Source organism: Oncorhynchus clarkii, chromosome 2 (genome assembly GCF_045791955.1).
Source record: "Oncorhynchus clarkii lewisi isolate Uvic-CL-2024 chromosome 2, UVic_Ocla_1.0, whole genome shotgun sequence".
Lineage (NCBI taxonomy): Eukaryota > Metazoa > Chordata > Actinopteri > Salmoniformes > Salmonidae > Oncorhynchus > Oncorhynchus clarkii.
Window position 1 is genome coordinate 13659617 of NC_092148.1, and position 13147 is coordinate 13672763.

General features: G+C 43.7%; 1 protein-coding gene across 1 annotated transcript; it reads right to left on the reverse strand.

Moving 5' to 3' along the window:
• Positions 1-982: 982 nt before the first annotated feature.
• LOC139379610 (rap1 GTPase-activating protein 2-like) lies at positions 983-6864 on the reverse strand. The gene is made up of 19 exons (XM_071122409.1): positions 6769-6864; positions 6588-6620; positions 6329-6422; positions 5937-5972; positions 5776-5823; positions 5317-5508; positions 5097-5194; positions 4921-4999; positions 4752-4805; positions 4475-4558; positions 4277-4377; positions 3972-4101; positions 3691-3870; positions 3514-3585; positions 3342-3428; positions 1882-2037; positions 1706-1792; positions 1571-1596; positions 983-1438 (listed from the first exon to the last, which is right to left on the reverse strand). The coding sequence occupies exons 1-19, from the start codon at positions 6837-6839 to the stop codon at positions 1339-1341; spliced, it is 1728 nt and encodes a 575-aa protein (XP_070978510.1). The 5' UTR covers positions 6840-6864; the 3' UTR covers positions 983-1338.
• Between the last annotated feature and the right edge of the window lie 6283 nt (positions 6865-13147).

Below are 13147 nucleotides of genomic sequence, written 5' to 3' on the forward strand. Positions count from 1 at the left end.
CTCGGGGGTGCGTGGTCAGTCCACTCCTGTACTCCCTGTTCACTCATGACTGCACGGCCAATCACGACTCCAACACCATCATTAAGTTTGTCGATGACACAACAGTGGTAGGCCTGATCACCTACAACAAACAGACATCATATAGGGAGGAGGTCAGAGCCTTGGTCGTGTGGTGCCAGGACAACACCCTCTCCCTCAACGTGATCAAGACAAAGGAGATGATTGTCGACTACAGGAAAAAGAGGACCGAGCACGTCCCCATTCTCATCGACAGGGCTGCAGTGGAACAGGTTGAGAGCTTCAAGTTCCTTGGTGTCCACATCAACAACAAACTAACATGGTCCAAACACACCAAGACAGTCGTGAAGAGGGAACAACAAAAACTATTCCCCGTCAGGAGGGAAAAGGTTTGGCATGGGTCCTCAGATCCTCAAAAGGTTCTACAGCTGATCAATCGAGAGCATCCTGACTGGTTGCACCACAGCCTGATGTGGCAACTGCTCGGGCTCCGACTGCAAGGCACTACAGAGGGTAGTGCTAACGGCCCAGTATATCACTGGGGCCAAGCTTCCTGCCATTCAGGACCTCTATACCAGGCAGTGTCAGAGGAAGACCCTAAAAATTGTCAAAGACTCCATCCACCCTAGTCATAGACTGTTCTCTCTGCTACAGCATGGCAAGCGGTACCGGAGCACCAAGTCTAGGTCCAAGAGGCTTCTAAACAGCTTCTATCCCCAAGCCATAAGACTCCTGAACACCTAATGAAATGGCTACCCAGACTATTTGCATTTCCCCCCCTCTTTTACACCACTGATACTCTCTGTTGTTATCATCTATGCATAGTCAATTTAATAACTCTACCTTCATGTTCATGTACATTACCTCAACTAACCGGTGCCCCGCACATTGACCCTGTACCCCTGTATATAGTCTCGCTATTGTTATTTTACTGCCGCTCTTTTATTTCTTATTCTTATCCATATTTTTTTAAACTGCATTTGTTGGTTAGTGGCTCCTAAGTAAGTATTTCACTGTAAGGTCTACTACACCTGTTCGGTGCATGTGACTAATACGATCTGATATGATTTGATTGAAGGGTCTGATATTTCAGTGTTTTATTTGTTATAAAATTGCAAAAATGTTTGCTTGTTTTTGCTTTGTCACTATGGGGTATTGTGTGTAGATTGATGAGGCATTTTTTTTTTCATCCATTTTAGAATAAGGCTGTAAAGTAAAAAAACGTGGAAAAAGTCAAGGGGTCTGAATACTTTCTGAATGCACTGTACATACAAAGTATCCACTCGGTTATTACTCAAATATACACATAATTTTGTCTGTCTACATATTCTCCTGGGGACTGGAGTGGTCTTTGACCTCTGTGGAGCCCAGGTTGTCTGTGGGCGGAAAGCTGGGTTCAGGGGGCTTGTAGGCCAACTCACTGAAAGACAAAAAAACAACATCTGTCTGTCTGTCTGTCTGTCTGTCTGTCTGTCTGTCTGTCAGTCCGTCCGTCCGTCCATCCGTCTGTCCGTCCATCTGTCTGATTTGTCCGTTCTCTGTAGTGTCTTACCTCGCTCCATCTCTCTCTGTAGCAGCCTGGAGAGGGAGACAAAAACCAACAGGGGTGGTCAGTATTTCCCACAAATATATCAATAAGATATTCAGTGAAAAAAGAGAAAGCGCTTCCATCTTCAGTATGGGTTACCTTGGGCTTCTGTGGGAGCGGCACCCCGCCCATCTTTCTAGGTCCCCCAAGAGTGTCAAAAGAATTACTGCGCACCCTAATGGCTCTCTGCAACAAAGACAGGAAATATGGATGCCAAGTCCAAAACCCACTATTTCCCCATACTGGAGTGAAAAGTCAAGGATTTATGACTTCACCTTAAAGTTTTCGATGAACCCGCCACTACCCTCAGTTACACCCCTCATCCCCTCAGAAGTCGAGAGGGTGGACACAGGCGAATCTCCCATCATGCACTGGGAGCGGGTGGACAGTTCCGCCTGCAGACCCTCCAGGAGGGATGAACGAGTGCGCAGCTTGAAAAGATAGGATGAGAGGAGAGAGGGAGACAGAGGAGAGGAGGAGGCATCATATAGGAGTTAAGTAAGAGATGGGGAGCAGAAGAGAGGAATTATAACCTTTTGTGACTAGGGGGCAGTATTTTCATTTTTGGAAAAACAACGTTCCCATAGTTAACAAGATATTTTGTCAGGACAAGATGCTAGAATATGCATAAAATTGACAGCTTAGGATAGAAAACACTCTAAAGTTTCCAAAACTGTAAAAATATTGTCTGTGAGTATAACAGAACTGATATTGCAGGCGAAAGCCTGAGAAAAATCCAATCCGGAAGTGACTCATCTTTGGAAAGCTCTGCGTTCCAATGCGTCCCTATTGAGCAGTGAATGGGCTATCAACCAGATTACTTTTTCTCCGTATTCCCCAAGGTGTCTACAGCATTGTGAAGTAGTTTTACGCATTTATGTTGAAGAATACACGTAAGCGGCTACATTGCGCAACTGGTCACCTGATGGCTCCCAGAGTGATTCTCGTGTAAAATACAGAGGTAGCCATTATTCCAATCGGTCCTACTGAAAAAACAATTGTCCCGGTGGATATATTATCGAATAGATATTTGAAAAACACCTTGAGGATTGATTATAAACAACGTTTGCCATGTTTCTGTCGATATTATGGAGCTAATTTGGAATATTGTTTGGGTTTTCGTGACTGCAATTTCCGGGCGATTTCTCAGCCAAACGTGAAGAACAAACGGAGCTATTTCGCCTAGAAAAATAATATTTTTGGAAAAAAGGAACATTGGCTACATCTAACTGGGAGTCTCGTGAGTGAAAACATCTGAAGCTCATCAAAGGTAAACTATTTAATTTGATTGCTTTTCTGATTTCCGTGACCAAGTTACCTGCTGCTAGCTGGACAAAATGCTATGCTAGGCTATCGATAAACTTACACAAATGCTTGTCTAGCTTTGGCTGTAAAGCATACTTTGAAAATCTGAGATGACAGGGCGATTAACAAAAGGCTAAGCTGTGTCTCAATATATTTCACTTGTGATTTTCATGAATAGGAATATTTTCTAGGAATATTTATGTCCGTTGCGTTATGCTAATTAGTGTCAGTCGATGATTACGCTCCCGCACCCGGGATGGGGAGTCACTAGAGGCTATTAGAGAAGAGGAAAGACTAGTTTCTTTTGTTTCTGTTCCACATAAAAATATACCAGATTTGCATCTAGAAAGTCTTTGGATATGTGCGTGTAATGCCTCAAGAATTATTGTATACATTTATAATGGTGTTAGAGTTGTTCTTCTGTGGTTACCTCCAGTCTACTGAACCTCTCAGCCTTATAACAGGAGATCTCTGCATTGATAAGCTTGGTCAGAAGGAACTCTCTCAACAGGGAGCTCTGGAAGATAGGCCAACAGAGACACACTAAGAATGCATCATGGTCTTTTACCTTGTCACCAAGTTCAGATGTGAATTCTGCTCACCTCTGTGAATATAGGAGGATCAGGGAGGGAGGGACCAAAGGGAGGTACATCCTCTCTCGCTGTGACTGACACCTGCAAACAGACCACTTCCAGGTTTGAAAAAGGCTTTCCATTCCAATAAAAATACCTACAGTGATAAGAGATCAATGTGTCTCTCCTTTTGTTTTATCTTCTTACCTGGAACACCCCTCCTCCTCCTGCCTCCTCCCCCTCCTCCCCCACTCTCTTCCTCACCCTCCTGACCACTAGGAAACAGTGCAGGAAGTGTGAGCCGATGACATCAGACAGAAAAGGGGTGTGGCCCTCCTGGTAAACAATAGCAACGATGTCGTTGCCTATGTGTCTCTTCCTCTGTAGCTGTAAGGAGTAATGAGCAGAGGGTAAGAGGGAGCCACTGGAGCTGGGTTGAAGTGATTGACTGTGGGTGAGGATGATTAGGTGTCGTTATTCGAGCTAACCTGTTGTGTATCGCCCTCTGTGAAGGGCAGTTTGGTGGACACATGGAACATGATCTCTCTGCTGTGGAAGGAAGTGAAGACCGCATCACTTCCTGTCTGGCCGTGACACACGTCCAAACCTCCTCGGAACCTGGAAGAGAGGGAGGGAGAGAGAGAATGTGGGAGAGAAAGAGGGAAGAGGCAGTCGGGGAGAGGGAGTGACAGAAAGCTGCTGGTATCTTCTTATTCATCTCTTCCTGTTACAATGTCATATTTCTGTAATTTCTCCATAAGGCCATGTTAAAATGTCGGTTACTGTACATTACCCAGTGAACCCTTGAAGTGTGACTGTATCTCCCAAAATAGAGAGGAATTCTTGAAACTCTTCACTTTCCTCATTGTTACAGAGTATGTCCTCCTCTGTCAACTGTAAAAGATAGAGAGAAAATATGAGAGGTAATGTACAGTAGACAAGTGCTACTATTTAATGCTTCCAAGCTTCTGCCTGCATTCCAGTTATTTACCTGTCCCTCTCTCTGATACAAGACACCAAACTTGAAATTCAGAGACACTCTGTGTTCATCAAATGCTGTTATGAGATCTGGTGCCTGAAAGGCAGAGCGGGGAAGAGAGAAAGAAAGAAGCAAAGAGAGGGAGAGAGAGATAGAGAGATAAAGGGGAAGGAGAGAGCACACATTTTTGTCAAAATGGTCTCAGGGTTTAGAGGTCATTTGAAGAGTACATTCTGTGTAACATGAAGGCCTAAAGCATTTGGGAATGTGTACAGTGAAAAAGAAGTACCTTGAGGTAACTGACCACATCAAATCTGGACACAGTCACACTGTCGCATAGCATCTGAAAAGGACATGGTCAGTTTAGTTTTTTTCAATGATGGTAAATGTTTTCAGTAAAAGCACAGTAAAGGTTCATCTAAAATGCACACGTCTGTTGGAGAGACTAGTAATGGTACCTTGGCCAGCTCCACAGCAGACGGGATGTTTGGGAACAGAGACACAGAGAAAACCCCATGCATAGAGCATTCCCTCATCCTGGAAAGGAAAGACAGACGTAAATACTGTTGCTCATGGAATTCACCAGGGTGTTTCATTACATTAATTGAATAATTTCCATTCTTTCAGATATAACCTCAGGATTACTCTCAGCCTCTTCTCTTCTTCCTCCAAACAGACAGAGAGAAGGAGGGGTCCCAGGGAGGGGTCCACTGCTGTGAACGAGTGATGATACTGACATAGGAGAGAAAGTCACACAGCTACTATGTATGTATTTCATCATCTTGGATCATAGTCCATCTCTACCATCAAATGGAACAGAATAAGAGTAGTCCTATGGGCGGTACTCTACTAACTCGTGAGCGGAAGAACTCCTGGTAGTATGTGGCCTCGCTGTCTCTCTCCATGATGTCATAGGTCTCTGGGTCTAGTCCATAATGAGAGGATGTCGGACTGGTCTCAGCAAACTTTTGTAGCGGGGGGTCTATCCAGTAACCACCCAGCTTTGGAGGCAGGATCAGAGGAAGGTCATGACCTATCTTCAAAAGCTGAGACTTTCAAAAGGGTGAGGTGAGAATTAAAAAGTCTGGTGTATCAAATTAAATGTAGATCTAGCAGTATCTGTAGGATGATGGTTGCATCAGCATACCTAATAATGAGTTTTATGTATGCTGGTATGAGTGTTACAACTATTCTGACGTCAGTGTTTTAGGGAACAAAAATGTCTGTATCGTTGATCATATTGAAAGGTAAAATGTCAACACACACACGTGTGCACACAGATCTTGCCATTATATTTTAGGAGAAAGACTCACCCTCAAAGGCAGAGGAAATTCACAGCGCTGTTCATCTAGCCTGCTGCTCTGATGAAGGAGAGTGAAGGTAACAGTGACTGACTGATTGACTAACTGGAAAGAGAACTGATGTACACATAGAGACTACACAAAACAGAGAGGGAATGGTGCTGTACACTCACCTGCAACTTCTCAATGATCTCAAACAGCTCTGTCACCTTACATGGAAAACACAGACAGACAAAGTCAGACAGAAAGAGACAGACAAAGTCAGACAGAAAGAGACAGACAAAGTCAGACAGAAAGAGACAGACAAAGTCAGACAGAAAGAGACAGACAGACAGACAGACAGACAGACAGACAGACAGACAGACAGACAGACAGACAGACAGACAGACAGACAGACAGACAGAGACAGAAAGGAGGTTCAGGGAGAAACAGGAAGAGAAAGAGAAACAACATTAGACAAACACAGATGAAGGGAAATGCAGGGAGACTAAATTAGTGACGATGTGATCAACAAATGCAAAAAGGATATGATGAAAGACACATTATCACAATTAAGTCCTTTTACCTTCCTGTTGCTGCCAGCAGAAAGGAACGGTTTGGTCTCGCTGGTAGGGGAGTCCAAAATATCCAGAATGCTGTGTTCTAAAGGTTCTGGTCTGCTGCAACAGGTGGAATGACAGAGCAAAGCAATGCAACCCATCACTTTTCATATTCATCAACTGCAAGTGTATCAAGCTTTAAATCCAGTGTAAAATGACCAGCGAGAAATAAACTACATCTAATGTGGATAAAGGTAAATAAAGGTATTTTTAAGTTTTTCTCACCTAGTCTCATTTTCACATATGAACTTGTCCACACTGTGAATAGGGAAAGTGGTAACTCTTTCGACAATTTGACACATGACATTAAGGACTACTTCTATGAACTATTTCAAGATTTTATTCAGATTCTGACACTAGAACCAAAGCATTTTAATTCGTTGTCAATACTTTGACTGCTACTCACCCTCCATATGCCCCAAAAGTGAAACTTCTCTTTCTGGAGAAGAACTTCTCATTTCTGCTGTCTCTCTCCATCGTTCTGTGTGGGTGTTAGTGCTTGTGAGTGCCAGTGTGCTAGCTATAGTCAATCAGGGATGTACTAAATCACTCGTCTCTCTCTCTCTCTCTCTCTCTCTCTCTCTCTCTCCTCTGCCCCCTGCCTCTCACTCATTTAATCTCTCTACTTCCTTCCCTCTATCCTGCTGTCAGCCAGACTAGCAATATTAACCCCATCTTGGCCGCAGGGACACGCACTGATGGATAACAAACCCCCATGACCCTGCCCTGACATACAGTACATGTATGGACATAGAGACAGAGGAGTCGCTGGGTATCGATCGCCATGCTCTAAGAAACACAGATAGTGGTCTCACTGACTGGGTGTGTGTAGGAATGGTAAATAAATAAATACATGAGAGATTGGACCTGTTACCCTTTGAGTCTGTAGAACCATCAATTATTGACAGCACATACTGAGAGAGGTGCAAGGCAGCGGGAGAGGAGAGGAGAGAGGAGGGGAATGGGGAGGGGTGGCAGTGGAGGGGGAGGGGTGTTGAGGCACACTGCTAAAGGGAGAATACAAAAGAGGAAGGGGGGTTAGAAATACTGTATCTATGAACACAACATTAGGCTTCATTTGTGCAATAAGGTTAATTATGTTGTGGCATTGGTAGTATTTAAACAAATCTTTGTTATCAAGGAAGATTTTTCATATCAATCAAAATACCCTTTTCTGTGTTTGCAAACATTTCTGCAGGGGGGTGATGCGCGCCATATTTGAAGTTCTCATAGACGGCCAGCTAAGAAAGCCTCCATTTACATGTTGCTTATGAGTAGATTTATAATAATAATAATAATTAGGTGGGTGCTTACATTTGTCCTATTTCACACATGTACAAGTGTGTATTATACACATTTGTGAATTGGACATTTGTTTTTTGCATATCCCTCTCCCCCTGAGACAACCTCGGAGAGTGGGGTCACAGCCAGGGATCAGCAATTATTGACTGCAACCCTGGAGCAATTAGGGTTAAGTACCTTACTCAAGGGCACATTGACAGATTTGTCACTTAGCCGACTTGGGGATTAGAAACCAGCAACCTTTCGGTTACTGGCCCAATGCTCAACTGCTGCCCAATTTCACATTACTTAGGGATTATGATTGGATTTTCACATTCTAGCTAACAACTGCTACATCCAAAATAGTTTTTTTTAAAGATCACAAAGAAATATAATATTTGCGACTATTCAAGCAATAATCAAAACATTTTAAATGTATGAGAAACCAAAAATGTGTTTGCCCAGCAAAACGTCAATCAAAATTCCCTGAACTGTCATTGGCTATAATCCAAAACTTCTATCAGTCCCACTACTCCCACACTGCAGAGGTGCAGAAGTTGGTTGTTAGTAGGGTACATTGTTAACCTCTGATGTAAAGTCCCTTATTTAGGGGACTAGTAGCAGTTCTGGACTGGTTCCGAATGACCTCAATTTTTGTGTACAGAACGTTCTGTGAACAGTGCAACGTCAATTGCTTTAAACTCAGCAAAACAGCTGAGTCTCCCAACTCAGTTGGCGCTCTCCGCAAGGAGCTGAGATGCAGGGTTTGAAATCTTACACCTCATTTGCATAGGGAGTGACATGTCACATTTTTTGTCATATCCAGACAAAGGATCTATTCCTCTGGCTGTGACCATAGGAGCCCCACTTACTATAGAGCCGGGCTCTCCAATCAATGAAACTCAAGATTCTCAAATGGAGATAACGTTTGTGGTATTAAGTTTTAGCTATGTTGGATGAACAGATTACTATATTCTATATGAAAACCCTTCAGTTGGCATGCTGAATGATATTTCCCCAGTTTGACTGATAAATCAAATGTACCAGGAACATATTATACATGTAATTGTACTCATGAACATTGAAGAGAAGAAGTCTGAATTTGCTCAATCAAGTTCTGTTTATCCACCACAAATATTGATTTGAACCAAAGTTCACAACTGGTTCCATAATGGCGACATTCTTATTGATTTCAAGGAGCTGCTTCCTAGAGATCAAACACAACTCATGGTAACCTTGCAGAATCATCTGTATCAGTGAGCTGTTGTGAAGCTCGTCTAAGAATCGACCTTACAAAAAAATGTCATACTTGCATTTTCACATATGAAATAGCTGTTTTCACATGTTGAGCTGAAATTTTCACGTGAAACCATATGTTCACATGTATTACATTTTAAGATCACATGTTAACACCACCTTTTCACATAAAATGTGTTCAACTCACATGTGAATTGCAGTTTCACATGTGAATAATAAAAGTAATGAGTAATGCTAACTTTTTTTTACCAGTACCGAGTCGATGTGCAGGGGTACGAGTTAATTGACGTAGATATGTACAGGAATAAAGGGATGTATAGTGAACCGTAGGCCAACGTTAATTAGTGAGAGCTGAGAGCTGTCAAAAGGAGAATACTCCTTCAGGTCATAGACAGCTTGGTTAACCAACTGGGCATAGAGCGGCAAAGATGCACCAGATAAGGCAGGAGTTAAGAACAGTTCAAGGAGGCGAGTGAAGAAGAAAGACCAGCCTTGTCAGAACTACGGAACATCCTCAGGGCCTTTCAGAGAGCTGAGTGGCATAGAAGGCACAGGAAAAAGAGGGCAAGGAAGCGGGCTGCCTTTTAGCAAATCTCTTTGGATTCACCGAACAGCTGCTAGGTCAGACGCACAGTGGTCACCTTACCTGCTCCAAAGATGAGATCAACAACCATCTCTGCAGCACGTACAGCAACGCAATCAGAGAGAAAGATCTGGAGCAATGCAAGGCTTTGATAAATCTACCAGTACCAACCACAGAGTTAAACAAGAAGGAGCCCTGCTGGAAGGATGTACATGAGGTTGTCAAGAGGGCAAGAGCATCCTGAAGGTGACCTGGAGGAGGGGCTAAGTCTCTCAACAGTGGAGATGTGCAGAAGGAGTATGGATTCTGAAGGAGGAGAACTCGAAGAACATCAACCATTTCAGAACCATCTCGCTGCTCAGTGTTAAAGGAAATATATTATTCAGCATTGGGGCCAGCCTTCTGACAGACGACATCCTGAAGAACTCCTACATCAGTCCAGAAAGAAGGGATCCTGGAGGTGCCAGGATGACTGGAGCACACAGGTGTGGTCAAGCAGATAATCAGGGAAGCCCGGGAGAACAGAAGATACCTTGTTGTACTGTGGCTAGACCTCACAAATGCCAAAGGCTTCATACCCTACATCCCAGACAAGATCAGGGATCTCATACTGAATTACTACAACAGTTTCAGTTTGAGAGTCACCTTTGCGTCCACAATATTGGAATGGCACAGGCCTGGGAATGGAATCATCACAGGCTGCACCATTTCAGTGATCCTGTTCGCCCTTGCCATGTCAGCGGAGGTGGAATGTTGAGGCCTGCTGACCAAGTCTGGCATGCGACAACAGAGTCTTCATGGACGACCTGACTGTGACAACAACATCCATCCCAGGGAGTAGATGGATTGTGCAGGGGTTGGGGAAGCTTGCCACTTGAACTTCAAGTTTGACAGCAGCCTGGGGGATACAGCATCCATCAAGACATCCAACCAGGAGCTGGGAGTGTGGTTGGCTACAGTGGACATGTCAGGTTTACCTGGCAAGTTCAAGGCCTGGATATACCAACATGGTGTCCTCCCACGGATCCTCTGACCCCTCCTGGTTTACAAGGTCCTGATTTCTACAGTTAAGTGCTTTGAAAGAAGGTTCAGTAGCTACCTCTGCAAATGGCTGGGATTATCTTGAAGCCTGAGCAGCATTGCCCTGTACATTCACAAGAACAAACTGAAGCTACCCATCAGCAGCCTGAATGAGGAATTCATTGTAACTCGTACAAGGGAGGTGCTGCAATACAGGGATTCAAGCAACCCGAAAGTATCCTAGACAGGTATAGAGGTGAGGACAGGAAGGAAGGGGAGGGCTCAGGATGCAGTAGAGCAGGTGTAACAGGGTTATGTTGGTGATTCCCCTTGCCACTTTATTGTTAAGCCAATGGGTTTTTGGTTTGAGTTTGTTTTGCCTTCACCTACTCAACATGGCATCTTATTGGCGTAGCTTGCTTACGAGGGGGGATGTTCCAGTTAGAATCGTCCCAGTGAACAAGCACCAAACCAGCGGTAAGTTGTTGGCTGCAAAGCACTGTACATCAAAAGTGATTTTTATACTCTCAAGTGATAATTTAAATGTACAATTTATATCAAATTGTTTGTAAATGTTATTCGATAAGATGCAGCGGTTTTTGGAGAATATTTGTTGTGCATTTTGTTGTAGAGAATTCCCGCCAGTATTAGCTAGCAACTTACTGTGTCTGGTGGGGGGGTTCATATATTTTGTACAGTGCGTGAGTGCAGAGTTGGATGGTGAGACGTGCATTGCATGACGTGCAATTTTGTGTCGTTCTTATCAGGTACATTGTTAAATATATTATATTGTATATTGTAATTGTATTATTTTGGTAACTACCCCAGTGAACAAGCACCAAACCAGCGTGCGTGAGTGCAGAGTTGGATGGTGAGACGTGCATTGCATGACGTGCAATTTTGTGTCGTTCTTATCAGAATAAAGCTACATGACTGGTGCTACACAGGCTGAGTCACGGCTATGGCACAGTGTGCTGGTGGGTAAGGTGACTCCGGGAAGAGCTGACCTTTGACCAGGCACAGGGGAAAGACAGGCGAAAGCTGGTTGCGGAGGAAGTGTGAGCAACAGTCGAGGAGGAGGGAGCCAGCAGGATGGTAGGAATGTGGCAATAAGGCAACAAGATGGGAGAAAATGGTGGAAAGCACATGGTCCGAGCTGTGGAAGGCCGAGCCCCATCGCATCAAGTTCTATGATGTCTACGATGTCCTGAAAAAGAAAAGGAGAGCCGCAGACTCTAGGAGCTCAGATGCAATAATTTAATAAACAGCCCAGCTGTCTTCATCAGGGTATAATCTACAATATCCTACCAAGCCCATCTAACCTGTTCTGCTGGGGCAAGGATCGATTCACAATCATGCTCTCTGCCTAAAGAGAGGAGTACATCCATCCTCAACTGCTGCTCAAAAGCCCTAGGCGAGGGTCACTACCGCTGGTGCCACAACCTGGTGTTTAAAGCCTTTGTGGAAACCATATTCAGTGGGTTCAGCCACTGCAAGCGCCCCCGACAAGCAAAGTAGGCAATTGCAATCATCAGAGCCGGTGAAAAGCCAACACCAGCTACCAGAACCTCCACAGGTCTTTTCGCAACAGCTCAAGACTGGGAGCTGAAAGTCAACCTGGGAAAACAGTTCAAGTTCCCTGACATCATCACAGCAACAACACTGAGGCCAGAGGTGCTGCTTTCTGAAACATCCAAGCAGGTCATCTTCATGGAGCTCATTGTCCCTTGGGAGGACCGCATTGAGGAGGCAAATGAAAGAAAATGGGCTGAAGTACGAGGACCTGGTGGAGCAGTACCAAAGAGCAAGTTCTGAGTCTGTCGAAGTGGGATGCAGAAGGTTCGAAGGTCAATCCTTCTACAGGGCATTATGACTACTAGGCACCACAGGGAGGAAGGCCATCAAGACAGTGGAAGCAATGCTTTGGCTGTTAATTGTTAATTATCCATGTTAACCATGTTACATTTCAGAAATGTCAACTTCAATGGGGTAGGGACGTCACAAGGATTTTGGATAGCACTGAGCTGTGCTAGTGTGCAGGTGTTATCTGCTCTGATAAACCAAATCTAAAAAGAGGGCAAGAAACACAGGTTTTGCAAACAGGTTTTGCCTAGATGGCTAGTTTGTCAGAAAGGACTTTTCATAGCAGGTTAGGAGAACTTACACCGTAGGCTCGGATAATAAATGTAGCAGGTTTGGAGAATTAGGTTAGATTTGGGAAAAAGGTTAGGGTTAGCTAAAATGAAAAAAATAATCAACTTTTGACATCAATTTGATAAACTGTATCCCATCTAGTAACGACCATGCGAAAGTGAGTAGTTTATGTTGAAAACAACGGGCATCCATCTTGGACATTGTCTCTAGTTAATTTATAAGCTAAGTGCACTCTGCTCCTAAAATAAATACTAATTTTACCCTCTTCATGTAAAAAATTAAAACTGCTATTGGGTAAAGTATAAGCCTATACCTGAAAATATATCTACTATATACAAAATGTATTAGCTAAAACGATTATAACTATTATAGTTTGTAGTTCATGACTAGCCATAACTGCAAATTTTGTTGTCTAGAATTGTCGGTTATACGGCTGGCTATATGTTTATTGTGCCAACCCTACTTGTGCAGCTATTTAATAACAAATAGG